Source organism: Synchytrium microbalum (assembly GCF_006535985.1).
Source record: "Synchytrium microbalum strain JEL517 chromosome Unknown SmJEL517_scf0017, whole genome shotgun sequence".
In the NCBI taxonomy this organism is placed as follows: Eukaryota; Fungi; Chytridiomycota; class Chytridiomycetes; order Synchytriales; family Synchytriaceae; genus Synchytrium; species Synchytrium microbalum.
The window spans coordinates 2,285-18,774 of record NW_022158366.1 but is presented as its reverse complement, the minus strand read 5'-3'; the positions used below and the strand labels follow the sequence as shown (position 1 = coordinate 18,774).

Sequence of the window (16,490 nt, the reverse complement as noted above, 5' to 3'; positions counted from 1 at the left end):
AATGGTGCTTGACGTTTTCAAAGGAGCATTCGGAATCTCAAGCCACTGTGACGATGTCTGTCTCGAATGCTGAAAGCAGGTGTATACGATATAAAGCGACAAATCGCAGAAGCTTGAGGGTAGCTGGTGCAAAGATTGAATAGTGAATCAGGAGAAGCACTCTCTTGTTGGTCGGGATCATCGTGGCATACTGTTGAGAGAGTTTTAAGATGTCCGTGAGAGCCAGGCAGTGTACGTGTTGTTGACATTCAGAAATCTACCAAGTACAGAGTAAGGTCGTGATAATCCACCGTAAAGAGTGCTGCCAGATGTCATGAAGAGCTGTTCAGTAACCACAATGCCCAAGCTGTCCATTCCTGACCACGAACAAACAGTCCCAACAGCCCTCATTCTACGTAGGCAAGCATCTATATGCTATCGGATGGCGATCTAGCTGTTTTCTAGCTTGTAACTGGTGGTTTCTGTCTTTTCTCCAAATATGGTAGTCACCGTTCGCGTTGACATTCAAGTGGTTGACAAAGTATAGGTTGTCACATGTAATGAAACTAGGTCAGATATTTGGAGTCCTCGTCCCTTGCAATTACGAAATGATGACGGAGAAGTTTAAATTAGAGTTGGCGTCGCACATATGGATGTCGCGTTTGATGACAGACCAGAAATTCCGGAGGAGGGAAATACAGCATTGTTTAGTACTGGCGCTCTTTGATATAGGTCTATTCAATTATTACTAGCTTCATCAAAGACTTGGATATAGATAGAATAAAGTGTGTAGTTATATTATATGCAACAGGTGACAAATGTTACAATGTGTGTGGGCGTGGGACATTGATAAGTTCCCCTCACTCTAAAAGGCTCCAGCGATAGTCCACAGGCGACTGACCGTTAGTATCAACAAGCCAACAACAAAAACGAATGTAAATTTATAGGGGCAAATACCACGTATTGTTTGGTGGAAATTCCGTCAGCATCAGTGCCACTACGTCGACGTGAGTCAGACGCTCACGCCTAAGACTTGAGTGCCAGCCGTCGCCATAGCAGAGAGGCTGATCTGAAATTCCACCTAGAAAGGATAAGAATTGCTTCAGTATCTTGAAGAAAAGGAGGAGGTCATAAAAAACGTTGATGGGGCGAGATGTTGGACGATTCCAACTAGGAGGCAACTACGGCAACAATGACGATTGACGGATGGATGCAGATGTAAAATCCGTCATGAAAGTGACGATGTATTACTGAGAACCCCAAACGCACCACACTTTGTCAACATTCGTCAGATTCAAAAACCTCAAAACGCAAATCAGCCTACCAAACAGTGTGGAAGCCCAATCAGAGGCAGATAGAATTTGGTGGATTGTTCAGACCATGTACCTCGAACATAAATTGTTCGTTCCTCTTCTTCATCTACTGTCTTTTTTGGTTGAGAGTGTAAGTCGGTAGTAAAATCGGAAAACAAGCCCCAACCAAATCAAGCATATCCTTCCATCAAAAGTTTCGTTCGAAAATCAGAGTCTTTTCGCGTTATATCCACGAAATAGTATACAGGGCTCTGTTTGACGCATACAGAACATGGTTAGCGGCTCATCCTAGGCAGCCAGGCGTCGGTCGCTGAAGGAAACATCGACGAACGCTTTGAACTTTGAATATTTCAATGAAATTTGATTAACTTTCTAGAATGAATTCTAGATCTAGAATGAATTCTAGAAGGAATGACCTTCGTTGACTAGTTTAAATACAATTACAATGACCGAAAGACAATAGAAATGCAATAAAAGACAGGTCATCGTTCCAAATGTGTCGAAGACTACTTGAGCAGCCTTTGGAGGATGCTACTTTTCACTTGGCGTCACTCCCGTTTGAGGGACCTCGAGCAAGCATTAGTCTGCTCCTTGAGAACGTTTCCACGGGTTAGTGGAGCAGAGAAATGCTTATTCTTAGATCCTCCAAACGAAAAATCTGTAGCGACGGACTGACGTACGACATGTCAGACTGTCCTGTTGTGTGGAGGATTCTCAAATGACAACGCCAGTCTGAAGGCTCATTGAATGACCAATATCACTACGAACCTGCACGGGGAATTGTGTGTGTTAGTTCGAACAGATTCTGAAACAATAGAATAATCTAAAACGAGCATGGAGTATTAGTTTCCTGTTCTCGCATGCTCTTTATAGTATGATTAACATTGTTACCTAAAAATGAAATGTCACGTACCGTCAATCAACAAGGGATACACCATTCATTAAGAGACCATTGGATTGATTGCACTATGTCTTGAACATATCAGAAATATTTCAAAAACTTACAAAACTCGAAAATGTTGATGGAATATCTTGATGCCAGACGTTTTCAGACCAGAGTCAAGAGACCAGCGGAGAAACTTCGAGGCTCTGTCATTACGAGATCTAAGTGAGTGGATGTTATTTTGGAGTAGCTTTACTGTTGAATTCACAATGGATTGGTCGTCATGTTGGATATTTGCAGCTAGAAGAGTCACGTCAAGAAAGCGACATGAACACGTACTTGAATAGCGAATAAACACTAGTCCGCCCCATTTTTGAATGTTATCAGCTCTCCCCTTGTTAATGATAGCAGTCGTCACTCAATTTCCTTAACACGTCCCATTTTAAAGTTTTTTTAGCTAATCATGAATGCGGATGAACGAAGAACAATCTGGCCAAAATTATAACACACTCATTTTAACCCTGGATTTTTAGTTTGATCTTTGATCTGAGCCAGTTTATTAGTTTCATTATATGGTTCCTTTGTCCATTTGCAGCACCAGCTCAACCATATCCAACGCTACCCCCCATTAACTCGCAATGGCTAATGACTACTTTTCTGCTTTTTCAGAGTAAGCCTTTTCCAATACAGAACATTCGGTAACATGTTTACCATATCACCTGCACTGTATTAAAAACACGCCTGCGTCATACATCTAAATTGTTGTTGCATTACTCATCACAATATGCAACTTGACTAGTGTAGACATGCCAGAGGCAAAAAGAAGGATCACAGATAGAGCTACAATATAGTGCATTGCGTCTGTAAAGAAGCAGTTATCTGCATACACAATCACAAGCAACCGTGAAACACAGAAACACATTAGGACAGAGTGAAAAGGAGACAATCAAGCACCATGCCAACGCGGACGACATTTGACAGAAGAAGCAGTCGGACGAAGGTTTCCGAATGTAGAATGTAGTTTCACTCCTCGCCGTGGCCTCACTGTCTACAGCTAGTCGTGATCCACACCACATCCGTGCCCCAAAAGAATACCAATACAACGAAAGGAAAATAAGCGATCGGTCATAGATCAACCGTTAGACATGCGCTTCAAGCTACTTTTGAGAATAAAAGGCCATTCGTGTGAATCATGACGTGTTGAAGTGCTCGACAAACGACATGTTCAAAAACTCGTGAACTACTCTGATGCAGGTCTTATGCACCTTCGGAGAAGCGATTGAATAAAACGTTCATGTCACAGAAGCTTGAGTATAGCAAAAGCATCACGTATAACCTAGACTTCAGCCAACATCACTCAAACACCACTTGAATCTAAAGAAGTCGCGCTTTGTTGCTTAATTCCAATTGTGTAAAGTTGCTGCGATACGTTCAGTCTACATGTGATACATGGGACTGAGAGTGATAAAAGGTGCCTTTTGGTCGTATTCTTTTCTTCCAATTACGGAATAAAGTCAAGTATTTCTACCAGAAGTTGCTCAAATACATTGGTAGATCTCTTGGAGCACGTAACGGTTAGCAATCTGTCCACAGGGTTCTTTTCAAATCGGTCAGGGATGTTGTCGGAAGATGGTGAACATAAGAGTACATGAGGGCTTCTTTGAATATGAACGTATCCGCAGTGTTCATGATGACGATCTAGCAGCCTCTCAATCTGTCATTGTACGTCCCCCTGGTTGATCAAGATGTTGTCATCAGCATATTGCAAGCACTGGTTGTGGCGTTGTGTTGACAAAGTATGCAATTTCACACGTTCTGAAAAGCGGCTGGCTATCTGATATACTCCTAATTCAACGTCATCATACGAAAATGAAGGGGCTCAAATAGCGTTGGTGGCACACGTAATGTCGTCGCATTGTGAACCAAAAGTTCCGGACAAGCGAATAATGGCATTGTTAGCTACTGGCGCTCTTTGATATAGGTGTATTCAATAATTACTAGCTTTATCAAAGACTTGGATATAGATAGAATAAAGTAAATAGTTATATTATATGCAACAGGTGACAAATGTTACAACGCTGGCATTGATAAGTTCCCTCACTGTAAAAGCTCCCGCGATAGTCCACAGGCGACCGACCTTTAGTGTCAACGAGATAACAGCAAAAACGAATGCACATTTATATAGGCAAATACCAGGTATTGTTTGGTGGAAATTCCGTCAGCATCAGTGCCAGTGTTTTGAGATGTAGACGCTCAGGCCAAGGACTTGAGTGCCATCAGTCGTCATAGCAGAGAGGCTGATCTGAAATTCCACCTAGGAAAGTTAAGAATTGGGTCAGTATGCTGCATAAATGTTGTTGTCATTCAAGTGGCGTGTAATGTCGTTGACGCTTGGAAGGTGCCAGCCAAAAATGCAACCGTAAGTAGATGAAGAATGACAAATGAAGGCTCAAGACATCATAAAATTAATTGGAGTCCTTTAACAACCAGGATATTCCACTGATTACCACCAATTCAGCAAACTGTAAAACGCAATTCAACCTACCAAACATCATGGCAGCCCAAACAGAGTCGAGTAAATTGGTGGATTGTGCAGAACAGCAATATCAATAGACTATATGCATCCTCCCAACTCTCGTATAGACCGCTGGGATGTAGTTGTCGAATGCAAGGTTCCAATGACAATGTTTTTAAGACAACAGGACGGTTTGGAGGAGCATAAACGCAAGAGAGAGCAGCAACATACATCCATCATATACCGTAACAGCGCCTTAAATACGAGATGCGTCAGTAATACCACCTCTCGCGACTTTAGACGAATGGCTCAGATGTAAAACCAAAAACCAGGGGCTGCAGCTAACAGCTCGTATGAGACACGGGGACGTGTTTTGATAGTAGTTGTAGTAGTCTCATTTATAGTGACACGGTTGTAGTTTTAAAGAGACAATGCGAAAAACCAGATCCGTGGTGATGCACACCTCGACATCCGTTTACAATACGCGTCTAAATCGTCTTGATGAGCTGAAGTTCACGCGTATAGGTGTGTTTCGACTCATTCTAGTAGGGTCCACGTCGCAAAGTGCAAACATGTTGATCTTGACAATATATTTTATATTGTCACCATCAACATCATATTGAATGAACAAGACACCTAGAGAAGCCCGAAGATTCATCATGACATTGTTGCCTAAGCAATCTATTGCGTCTTCCCCATGGATATCTCTGAATGTCGAACCAAATGAATTGAAGCTTGAAGTTTTGGATGCCGGCCAATCGTTTGTATGGAGGAAGACGAATGAATCTGAATGGTCTGCTGTCTTGTCATCGAAACTGGTTTCGCTCAAGCAGACAGGTTCGTCTCCTTGACATTCTGATTGTTGCTGCAAATGGGTGTTGCATCATTGCATCGGCTCATTTCATCCTGCCAACACTTAGAAAGCGATGTCTTGTTTCGGGTATACCAGCCCGGCGTAGAAGAGGCTGTACGCAAGGAGCTTTCGGATTACTTCCAACTGAATGAAAACTTGGTCGCACTGTACAAAAGATGGGAGCTCGATGACAATTTCAAAAGGAAGGCTTCCTCGTTTCCGGGAATACGAGTATTGAGACAGGACCCGATTGAGAACGTGTTTTCCTTCATCTGCACCTCCAACAATCACATATCTCGAATCACCATGATGGTAAGTTGAATGTGAACGGACGGGTGTGCACATAAGATCTAATTATTGTTTACGAATAGATTGATCGCCTATGTGAGAAATTCGGAACATACGTGGGCAGTTTGCCGTATCATCCACCAATAGACGACAAGTTACGGTCGTTCTATACATTTCCAACCTTGTCAGCTCTAGCAGCTGATGGAATGGAAGGAAGCTTAAGAGATCTGGGCTTTGGATACCGAGGAAAATATGTTGAACATGCCGCCAAGAAGGCTTTAGAACGTGGTGGTGAAACATGGCTGAAGTCGCTGAGGGACGTGTCATATCAAGAAGCAAAGAAGGCTCTACTGGAACTTGATGGAGGTAGCGGCCTGAGTCTTCTGTTCAGCATCATTTCATTTAATACCCTTTTCATGTAGTCGGACCCAAAGTCGCTGATTGTGTTTGTTTGATGAGTTTGGACAAACGTGGAGCCATACCCGTTGATACACACGTCTGGCAGGTGGTTATATGAAGTATGTCAATCATGATATCAGCGCTCTCTGATTCTCTTGCAATAGATTGCCAAACGCGACTACAAATTGAGTGGAATAACCACCAAAACTCTTACTGCCAAAGCATACGATATAATTGGGGATCGTTTTCGCGAGATATTTGGATGTCATGCTGGATGGGCGCACTCAGTGAGGAATCAAGTATGAAACTGATCTTTGTCTGGACACTGACTTGGTTTTTTCACAGGTGTTGTTTACTGCTGATTTGAGGCAATTCTCCAAGGCTTCTCCAGGCAAGAAAAGAAAAGAAGCTGAAATTGATGATGAAGAGCTGGAAATAGTGACAAATGAAGCTCCATTTGAGGAACCAGAGTCGAATTTCGAAAGTGCTGCCGAGAGAGCCAAAATGAGGAGGAGAATCCGTAAGTGAGACCCATATAATTACATACCGTTGTGCTGTTTATATAGTCCTGTCTCAAATACAGACCACTGTATATATTCTTATATTTTGGCCTTCGCGTGGGTCCCCGCCTTTCTCGCTTTTAATCACATCGCAACCACTTTAATTTTTGGGGGAGGCAGACAGAGTTAGGAATCGGATTATGAATACTGGCAGGATATGGCGATGAAGCTGAGCTTAAACCTGGTCAATCTCGTGAGAGGAAGGCCTGGCACTCCCATATCACCGAAAGAAGTTCACACATCGAATGCCACATATCAAACGTGGCTGTTATTGCTAGCAATCGTACCAGAGGTATTTCTTCGCCCTGAAATTCAGCAGCCTGATATCACTCGATCTTGGCTGTTTTGTCTAAGAATCTCTGGCTTGTTTCCGGAGGAGAGGACATCTCTTGTCAAACAACATTTTGGTGTCGAGAGGTTAAGCTTCTGTTCTAACCATCAAAACACTTTGAATTTGGCATGGATCACTAGGCCCTATTAGACGCAATGCTTGCGCCCTCTCTCCCATATATGCTACGAGCCAGTCTGCCTGAGGTACTGAGTCTATGAGACCACGTTTAAGGTCTACGCTTTAGACCCAAATCTCACACCTTGCTCCTCTGCATTTAGGCCATGGTCGGATTCACCACTGGTTACATACAGTCTAGCTTCTATCTACGTAAGATCTTTATCCAAGTGCTCGCCACTTGCCCGCAATCGCTAACAGCTGGATTTCCACCTCACAGCCCTATTGCTTATGAATTACGTCTGGGGTCGGACTGCCGATGAATATGGTCGATTCCCAGTGCTACTATGCGGCTTAGTAGGCTGCCTTGTTTCATCTTTGGGGTAAAGGTGGTGGTGTTAGTTTGCATCCGACATTTTGATCTCACGCTTCACTTTCTAGCTTGGCCTTTGCCAAATCCTTTTGGCCAATATTCGCTTGCCGATTTGTCGCTGGCTTTTTTGGAGCGAATTCAACAATTGCAAAAGGAACTATAGGTCTGCTGCATCGAGACGATGCTTCTAGATCACACTATTTTGCCATGTATGCCGTCGTATACGGTGTAGTGGGAATAATAGGACCATCTGTTGGAGGCTTTTTGGTACAACCAGCTACGCAATACCCAAATTCCACAATCGCACAATGGGAATTCTTCAAAAATCATCCTTACGCCACACCACCTTTGCTTACATCCATACTGGCAGGCATAGTTTTGGTTGTAACATTAAAATTCTTTCAAGAACCGTCACCGTATGTAGCAATAGGAGACGATGATTCTGATTCAGATGTCGAAATTATAGATGATGACGATGTAGTAGTTAGGAGATCCAGTGCAGAGGACGTGTCTTCTGGAAATGAGGACTTGAGGAGGTCAGGATCCTACTCTCGTCTTGCAGCTGAGACTGTAAGAAGGTCGAAACGATTAAGGAGGAAGCCATCTGATGCTTGTCCTGTACCGATCGAAGACCTGCCCGCTTCCACGTCGTCATTGCCGCCAGTATACCCAACCACCACAAGCAAAAGTGAGAGCCCGACGCATAAGCTTATCGTAGTAGAGTTTCCTCGAGTGTCCCGACCGACTAGTAGACAGAATAGTAGGATACTTTCTGAATCAGAACTAATGCCTGTAGCCCCTGCTACGCCGTTACTCGTAGCAGCTTTTTTATATAGCCTAGTAGCATTGTGTCAGATGTCGTATTCTGTGGCGACACCTCTGTTTTTGAGTTCATCCGGTGAAAATGGGGGATTAGGGTTTCCTCCACGAAACACTGGCTTGTTTACGTCTCTGCTGGCAGGATCTAAACTTTTTACTCAGGTACGCGTCGTTGTGTAGCAACGGGAAATGTGAAGTCGGTCTAAAGACTTTGACTTTGTTATAGGTGGTTTTGTTTTCAGCAGTACACAGACGAATCGGAACCGTGAACTCCTACCGTCTAGGCATGGGAATATTTGTGGTACCGTTGATCTCGGCTCCACTGTTATACTTCCTCTCGACCTCTACAGTTTGGATTGGGGTTGTTATCTTTCAGTGTCTCCTGGGTATCGGCGAAGCACTTTCATACCTGGCCGTTCTAATCATTATAACAGAGTGTTCAACGGCAGCTCAGCAGGGATCCGCCCATGGACTCGCATCTTCAGCTGCTGCTGGCATGAGAACATTCGGTCCTTCTTTAGCAGGTAAGCGCCGATTTGATGTAATGCGAGAAAATGCTTGCTTGACTCGTTTCGTCGTTTAACAGGAGCATTGTGGTCGGTTGGCCACGTCTTTGTCTTCATTGCCTGTGGTGGTTTTGCCATGGTGGGACTCACGCTTGGCGGTTTACCAAATGTCGTGAAAAATAACAACAAAAACTCCAGAAGTACTTCACCTTCAGACCTCAATGGAATAGAACATTAAATCTCTTGGAACACTATACCTTCATAACTCTGTATAACTCTTGGACACAGCACCTTATATCATAAGTTTGTCTAGTAAAAAGATTTTATAAATACATTACTCATCGTCTACCCTTCTTGCTACCACCTTTGCTTTTGAATTTCCCTCCCTTGTTACCGCCCTTTGAGAAGCTCCCCTTCTTACCACCACTGCCACCGAAATCTGCTTTTCCACCTTTAAAGTCTTTACTTCCACCCTTCTTGAAACTAGAACTGCTTTTACTCTTATATTTTGCCCCCGCACCTCTACCACTAGTATCACTCAGCTCGGTGGCAAATCCCCGAGCACCGAAACTACTCTTGTTCTTATTTTGTTGTGGTTTCTTGGGTCCTGATTTTCCTACTGATTTGGGAGCTATAGCACCAATCTTTTTAGGCATTGCTGCTTTTTTAGCTGCTCGTACAGCAAACTTTTGGGCTTTGGGGTTGGCTCCGTCGTTGAGGGCTTCCATTTTGCGTCTCTCGCGACGTGTCTTTTCTCGTTTTGGTTGTGTGGTAGACTATAACGAAAGAGTTGTGAGTTTAATCGATTAGTTGGTTTTTTGCGACACGACTTCAAAAGTAGTGGACTTACGATACTATTGTCATCCTTTTGAGAAGCAGGTATAGCAGATATAGGAGCATTCTTGGATGATTCTGAGACAAAGAAAAAGGTCAGGGTGATCGTCTTGAATACATTCTCACCATGGGGACTTTACCTCGTGCTTTGGACTTGTCAAGTCCACTTTGGAACCAAGAGCGCGCTGGTCGACCCAAAATCTCATCGCGATGATCAATCATATTGGAAGCTTTCATTACCTCCATCTCGGCTTCATTCATCTATATGTTTGATGCTTTAGAGGACACGAGACAGCAAAAAAACACTGGAACTCAAAGATGGTGACTGTGATCCAAATCAGAAAGATTACCTGTTTCTCAAATCCTTCTTGCTCAATAACCTTCTCGATCAACTCCTTGGCAGCATCAATCAACGATTTGAATTTCTGAATGACGACACGTTTAACAGTACGATACGAGACATTACTTGTAGCATTCTTCAATGCCAGTTTCACCATACTGCGGTCTGACTCGAGCACCAATGACACTGCTGTACCAGAATCACTGGCACGAGCAGTACGTCCCACACGATGTATATACTGGGCATATGTAGCAGGCAACGACATGTTTATAACAGTCTTGATTCCAGGCACATCCAAACCACGCGACGCCAAATCCGTAGCAATCAGATATGGGGTATCAGCAGACTTGAATGCTGATAGAGCTTCAAGGCGCTGGGCTTGATTCAAGTCACCGTGTAATTCACCAGCCCTCATTCCGACAACTCCAAACAAGATACGGATACGATGTGCTAGGGCTTTACTTTTCACGAATATTAGGACTTGTTCTTTGAAAGTTCTTTTACATAATGCCATGAGAACCGGCAGACGATCACGGTCTTCTTTGATTCGGACAAATTCTTGGGTTAGACGAGATGCGATGGATTCTGTAGAGTTTATAAAGAGTCTGACGGGTTCCTTCAGGGTTAGCGATACCAGTTGGTCAACATTATCTGTCATAGTAGCACTGAACAACATTGTTTGGCGATTACGCGGTGTTGATGAGATGATTTGGGCCAATTCTTCTTGGAAACCAGCGTCAAGCATTCTAATGATTGAATACGTAAGATGAAGGTTTGAGCTAGCGGCAAAAACCAATTACAATTATACACATACCGATCAGCTTCATCCATAACCAAGATTTCCACATGCTCCACACCCCACCCACGCGCATTCCTCAAATGATCAATAAGTCGACCAGGAGTAGCTACAACCACATCAGGTGCCTTCCTCAATTCAGCTTCCTGTCGTCTCACATCCAAACCTCCGACACATAACGCAGATGTAATGTCTGTAAACCGCGTCAAGGCCGTCAACGAACCATGACATTGTACACCCAATTCACGAGTGGGTACAAGAATCAACACTCGGGTGGTAGGTGGATTACGAGGACGATATGATAATCGTTCGATTATTGGTATTAGGAACGCAGCTGTTTTACCAGAACCTGTTACAGCAGCTGCACAGATATCGCGACCTCGAAGGCCGACTGGGATGGCGTTCGATTGTATAGGCGTGGGAGTCGTGTACCCTGCTGCAGTGATTGCTTTTAATACAGGTCGTGATAGCTTCATGTCTGCGAATGAGCCAATAGCTGGTGCGTCTGGAGCGGGTGCAAAGAATTCGGCTTTTTTCTATGAGATTTGCGTAGGAAGTTGAGATCCTGTTTTCCGACAGACTGCGAGTACAGGCATCAACAAGTTTGTAACTACCTTTTGCAAGACAGTATCACTCAATTCAATATCATCTGCCTCCAAGTCATCCAAATCCAGATTCTGTTTCAAGGCTTCCAAATCTATAGGTTTATTGGTCATAGGCTCATCTTCGCCTTCTTCCTCATCGTCTTCTTCCTCACTGATTTCCTCTTCATCATTCTCAGAGTCGTCGTCCCCAGACACAGAAGATGCTAAAAAAGAATCGGATATTTAGTCAGCACAACACCAAAATTGCAACTCAAACGTGTTAAACGTACCTTCTTCTACATCTTCCATATCCTCTGCATCCTCCATATCTACATCTCCATCCTCTTCCTCAGCTTCAATCTCTATGCCTTCCCTGTCAGTGCCTTCATCGTCGTTTTGACCTAGTTCTGGCTCATCAGATTTCTTGACCTGCTGCTTCTCATCATCGTCTTCCCTGTCCTGGATCATCGACATTTTCGGGCCTAGACCTTGTAGTTTGAAGCTGGCTATTTTTTCTTCAACTGATGTGAAGCCAGAGCGACTCTACACAACACAAGCGATACAGGTCAGAAGAGACAGCGGAAAAGTGATTTGATCACTATGAAAAAGACGATAATAGCTTACGGTTCCCTTTGCCCAATCAAGAACCGAGTTGAAGTTCCAGTTTGCTAGCGATGTAGTGACATCTCCTCCATCAGCATCAAATTGGAAGGAAGGATCAATAGCGGTATCGTTTGAATCTTGACTATCTGCATCTTCGTCTACTCGAGCCTTCTTCTTGGAGGGTTTTACGTTGGTTGTTGTAGTCAGGGGAAGCTTTCTTTTGGGTTTTGTATGCAAGATAGCCATTGCGTCTGGCTTGAGTGTCGCTGGTTCATCGTCATCTTCTAGTGTTGGTACGAACGCTACGGGATCAAACATCTTTGCTGTTTGATTGTACCTGGTCGGGTTTCTCAAAAGTGACTTTTTCCAAAGAGAAAAAAAAGTTGAACAAAGTTGCAGACGAACATGGAAAGCAGCCCCAACGTGAAGAGAAGCGACCTGTTTACGCGAGCATTTGCTAAATTTCACGTTTTCATCTCATACGAGGAGTACTAAATACCCTCGTGGATGTTGCAGTTGAAAGCAACATCCACGCGCAATGATCTGAATCGGAAACGAGACAGTCTCGACGCGTGCACGAATAGATCACGTAAATTTAATATAGGACACCTGCTTTACAGACCCGAAAAGCGAGTGTCGTGGTGAAAAGTAGTATGAGCGACTGGTCTTCGAATCACAGCCAAAAGAAAGAGAGAAAAACGGTCTCCTTTCAGCCCATCGACTTCAACAACAAACAGCAAGCAGCTAATCGAGCTCTGGTGTTCAACGATTGCCTCATCTGCAATCTCAAATTGAACCTTTGCCGTAAAGTGGGCAATAGGTCGCTTCTCGCCACTCTGCAGCGTTGGTTGGCGAAAACATAATGTTACTACCAAGGAGACCGTCGACAACACTAGTCACCCTATCTACAGCACTACTTCTACTGCTACTTATCGCACCATCGCTAGTGAATGCACAAGCTTGCAATGCAGCCTCTCCATGTGGTGCTGCGGCACCTTGTTGCTCTGATTTTGGCCAATGTGGAGTGTCAGCACTACACTGCGGTGGTAACTGTCTGCCATCTGCATCATATAATGCCTCGTGCTACTCAACAAGAGATGTAACCGGTGGCCTGTGTATATCTGGGTAAGTCTGCCAAAAGTGTGGCAAAGCAGTGTCGACAAGGTGACGATCTTGAAATCTAACAAAGGTCAACTATCTAGGCAATACAACTTTAAGACATTGACAAAGAACGGTACATGGCTCGCTAGAGCTGAAGCATACAACGGCAATCCCCTTACGGCAGACTTTACGCTCGATGCCAAGCTGAGCGATCCGTCACTAGCTAATCTCGGTAGACTGAGTCCGAATGGTATATACCTATCCTTGACACAGGGCGACGCGGGTCAGCCTGGAGTTGTGAGTCTCAACTTTTCGCAATTTCAGCACATCGGGACACAGCTCTAATTCTCGCACAATGTCCCACAGAACGCCACAATATCGTCGACATCATATCTCAAATATGGACGGTTCCTAGCGTCATTACGAGCTGCTCCTGGTCCTGGAGTTGTTACCTCATTAACAGCCGTGAATTCAAACTTGGACGCCATCACGTGGGACAGTACGTACAAACGCCTGAGTCCGCCGTGAAGCGCCCAAACTAACAGGCATGATCACCTAGTTTCTGGAGGCGCAAGACCCACACCGCTCTATCAAATGTATTATGGCGGTGTAGGATTCTTCCCGCAGCCAGTATCCTTTCCAAATATCCAAGACGACATTTCTCAGGATTTCCACATATATGAAATCGTTTGGAATGCAGCATATATATCGTACTTGATTGATTCGGTCGAGATATATCGAATCAATGCAGCAGATACATATAATAATGTCACAAAAGTCAGCCGTTTCCCATCGGCTCCTATGAGAGTACAATTATCGATATGGGATGGTGGATATTGGGCTTCGTCCAAGAATTGGACTGGAGGTTTGTGCTTCGTTTATCTACGGTTACCAAACCAGATCACGGACTAACAATGACAAATTACAGGTGCCGTAAATTGGGCAAATTCAACAGGGAAGTACCGCGTCTTCCTGGATTATATCGTCATACAGTGTGAACCAGATCCAACACCGACAGTCCCACCGTTCCGGGACACTAGTTTGGGAGCACCGAATTACTTGTCAGATCCAACTATAAATACAACAGTAAAAGGATTTGCAGATTATGACGCCTTGGTGGGATATACATTAGCAGCAGCCACACCGAGGATACCGGCACTTGGGATATGGGCAGTGATATGGATTGGTATGGCTACCTTGTACAGCTCTCTCTGATAATATTAATGTGTTTTTTTGATGCTGGCTACTTGTTTGGAAGGTGCCGGACGCCTTGAAAGAAACAATCATACCTCTTACTAGTTTTACTGTAAAAATTGAACAACGAATCATATGCAACGGATTACATTTATACGGCTCATGTTATTTGATACAATTTATGATTTTTGGATGGTTGATAGCTTAGATCAATTTTTTATGGTAACCCGATGGGATACTCAATATGAAGTCATTATATGCTTAGGTTTATCAAGGTCATCAAGTGGTATCGTTTCGTCAGGACCACGTGGCTGCAAAACAGCCAATTCTTCTCCAATCCCTGCATCCATCGAATCACTTGTTATTGGACGCACATCGTCAATGATGTCGTCTTCAGATGTACGTGTACTATCTGGTGCCTTGTAAGACGGCAGAGGCACCGGAACTACAGTATGTTTCGGTGGCCACAGCCAAAATGTTGGATAGCCTTTTGACTGAAACATGTTGTTGACAACCAAAGCAACAGCTAGCAGCATGAGTGATCCCACTATGGCGGGAATGATGAAGCGGTACCCGAGAGCTCTAATGAACGAGTGAGCGAAAAAGCGAAAACGATCAGAAACGTAGTGTTATCATACATCAGAGCATCACTGCCAATGACAGCGGATAATGCAGTGGCTCCCCCTGGCGGGTGTGTCTGAAGAAGCGAGACTTTAGAGATGTCCGTGCTTTGCCATCGTTGCTGCGTGTTTTTACTATTGTCTCAACAAAAGATCAAAAACGACAAACAAGTTAACCTACAGTCTTTGTGAGTTGCATCGCCAGTGTTGTCAACGCGACTGCCAGACCAGCGGCAAGCCATGTCAACTTTGGAGTACTGATAGCAGAGAATAGAAGCTGAACTGTAACTCCAATGAAAGCCCCTAGATTTTGCTCATTAACAAACGTTGAATTCATCGGGTGTTCTATATCGTACCAAGTACGTGGCCACCAATGAGAGATCTTTTATAAGCGGGCTTAAGTTAGAAATACGCGTTAGTTTTTATAACAAAAGCGTACCTGGGTTGTGCCAATGGCGATTCACTTGCAGCAAACACGAGAACTGCACTGGCACCAAATGATGTGAGCATAGCAGGGTACACTTCCTCAGCAAACTGTGAAGTTCCAAGTGCAGTAAGCGATGCTATGGCGTGAAGTGAGGTTGCGGATGAGCAAAACCGGGATGATGTCGATGATTGATGAGAAGTCTTGTTCACCAATCGCCTAAATATTGATCAATGAATGTATTAGAACTCGATCTGATCTGGTCGGATATCTGTTTGTTCTGTTCGTTACCTACCAATGTGGTGGCCAAAAAACACGCCAGAAGGTCACCAATAATAGGAATAGCAGGAAGATTCTAGGATGGATCCAAACGTTGATGAAAATGAAACAGGATTTAGATCTTAATACGAGAGCGATTCATATATCTTCCTAGGAGTTTCCCAAAACGTGACAACTCACCCCTCGAGGATGCTCCCGTGCAATAATACGTAGCCACACTTTTTCCCAATATGCCTTCATCTTGGACCCCAAAATCTACCCAACAATGCAGGCAAACCATGTAAACCTCCACGTTTTGGTGACTACTTGCAAGTAGGCAACAATCTTGCACCAAACTCAGAGCCTTCTTTTTCGCGCGTTGAAATCTTAAAAAGCGAAATCCTCGACTTCTTTTATTTTTGCAAGACTAGATCAATCATAGTTCATGGTTCAGTTGAGCTGAATTTCCAACCTTTCTTTGCAAGTTGGTCCATCAGGCCAAAGGCCACCTTCACCAACGCCCTTAGATGCTTTCGTTAGTTGACGCGTAGGGCCTGAGCTTGCATAGCTTCTTACTGTCGTGATTAGAGTTGAGATGTTAACATAACTCGGCGTTAATCTTGATTATCAAGATGGTTCAATCACATAAAACTACTATTTAGCTTAAAGCAGACTCAGGTAGCGTTCCAGGGTGACCAGATCATCTGAATCATCTAAGGTTTGGTTAAGATCCATATGCTTCGACATCGTTTGAAACCTCGAGCCGCGGCCGGACGATTTTCAATCATCAATTTCTTTTTAGT

The 16,490-nt window shown here is 43.9% G+C and overlaps 3 protein-coding genes across 3 annotated transcripts; 2 read left to right on the top strand and 1 right to left on the bottom strand.

Annotated features, from left to right (window-relative positions):
- Nucleotides 1–5,349: 5,349 nt before the first annotated feature.
- Nucleotides 5,350–6,758, top strand: SmJEL517_g03287 (uncharacterized protein; the record flags this gene model as incomplete). Its single annotated transcript, XM_031169215.1, has 6 exons — nt 5,350–5,527; nt 5,611–5,855; nt 5,915–6,197; nt 6,254–6,336; nt 6,395–6,517; nt 6,576–6,758. 6 exons carry the CDS (start codon nt 5,350–5,352, stop codon nt 6,756–6,758), a joined length of 1,095 nt encoding a protein of 364 aa, XP_031024732.1.
- Nucleotides 6,759–6,947: 189 nt separating this feature from the next.
- SmJEL517_g03286 (uncharacterized protein) lies at nt 6,948–9,171 on the top strand (the record flags this gene model as incomplete). The annotated part of the gene is made up of 7 exons (XM_031169214.1): nt 6,948–7,082; nt 7,262–7,324; nt 7,400–7,448; nt 7,516–7,618; nt 7,677–8,589; nt 8,654–8,951; nt 9,014–9,171. The coding sequence occupies 7 exons, from the start codon at nt 6,948–6,950 to the stop codon at nt 9,169–9,171; spliced, it is 1,719 nt and encodes a 572-aa protein (XP_031024731.1).
- Nucleotides 9,172–9,271: 100 nt separating this feature from the next.
- On the bottom strand, nt 9,272–12,408 carry SmJEL517_g03285 (uncharacterized protein; the record flags this gene model as incomplete). Its single annotated transcript, XM_031169213.1, has 8 exons — nt 9,272–9,709; nt 9,784–9,845; nt 9,908–10,028; nt 10,118–10,853; nt 10,922–11,439; nt 11,518–11,711; nt 11,778–12,030; nt 12,112–12,408. 8 exons carry the CDS (start codon nt 12,406–12,408, stop codon nt 9,272–9,274), a joined length of 2,619 nt encoding a protein of 872 aa, XP_031024730.1.
- Nucleotides 12,409–16,490: the final 4,082 nt, after the last annotated feature.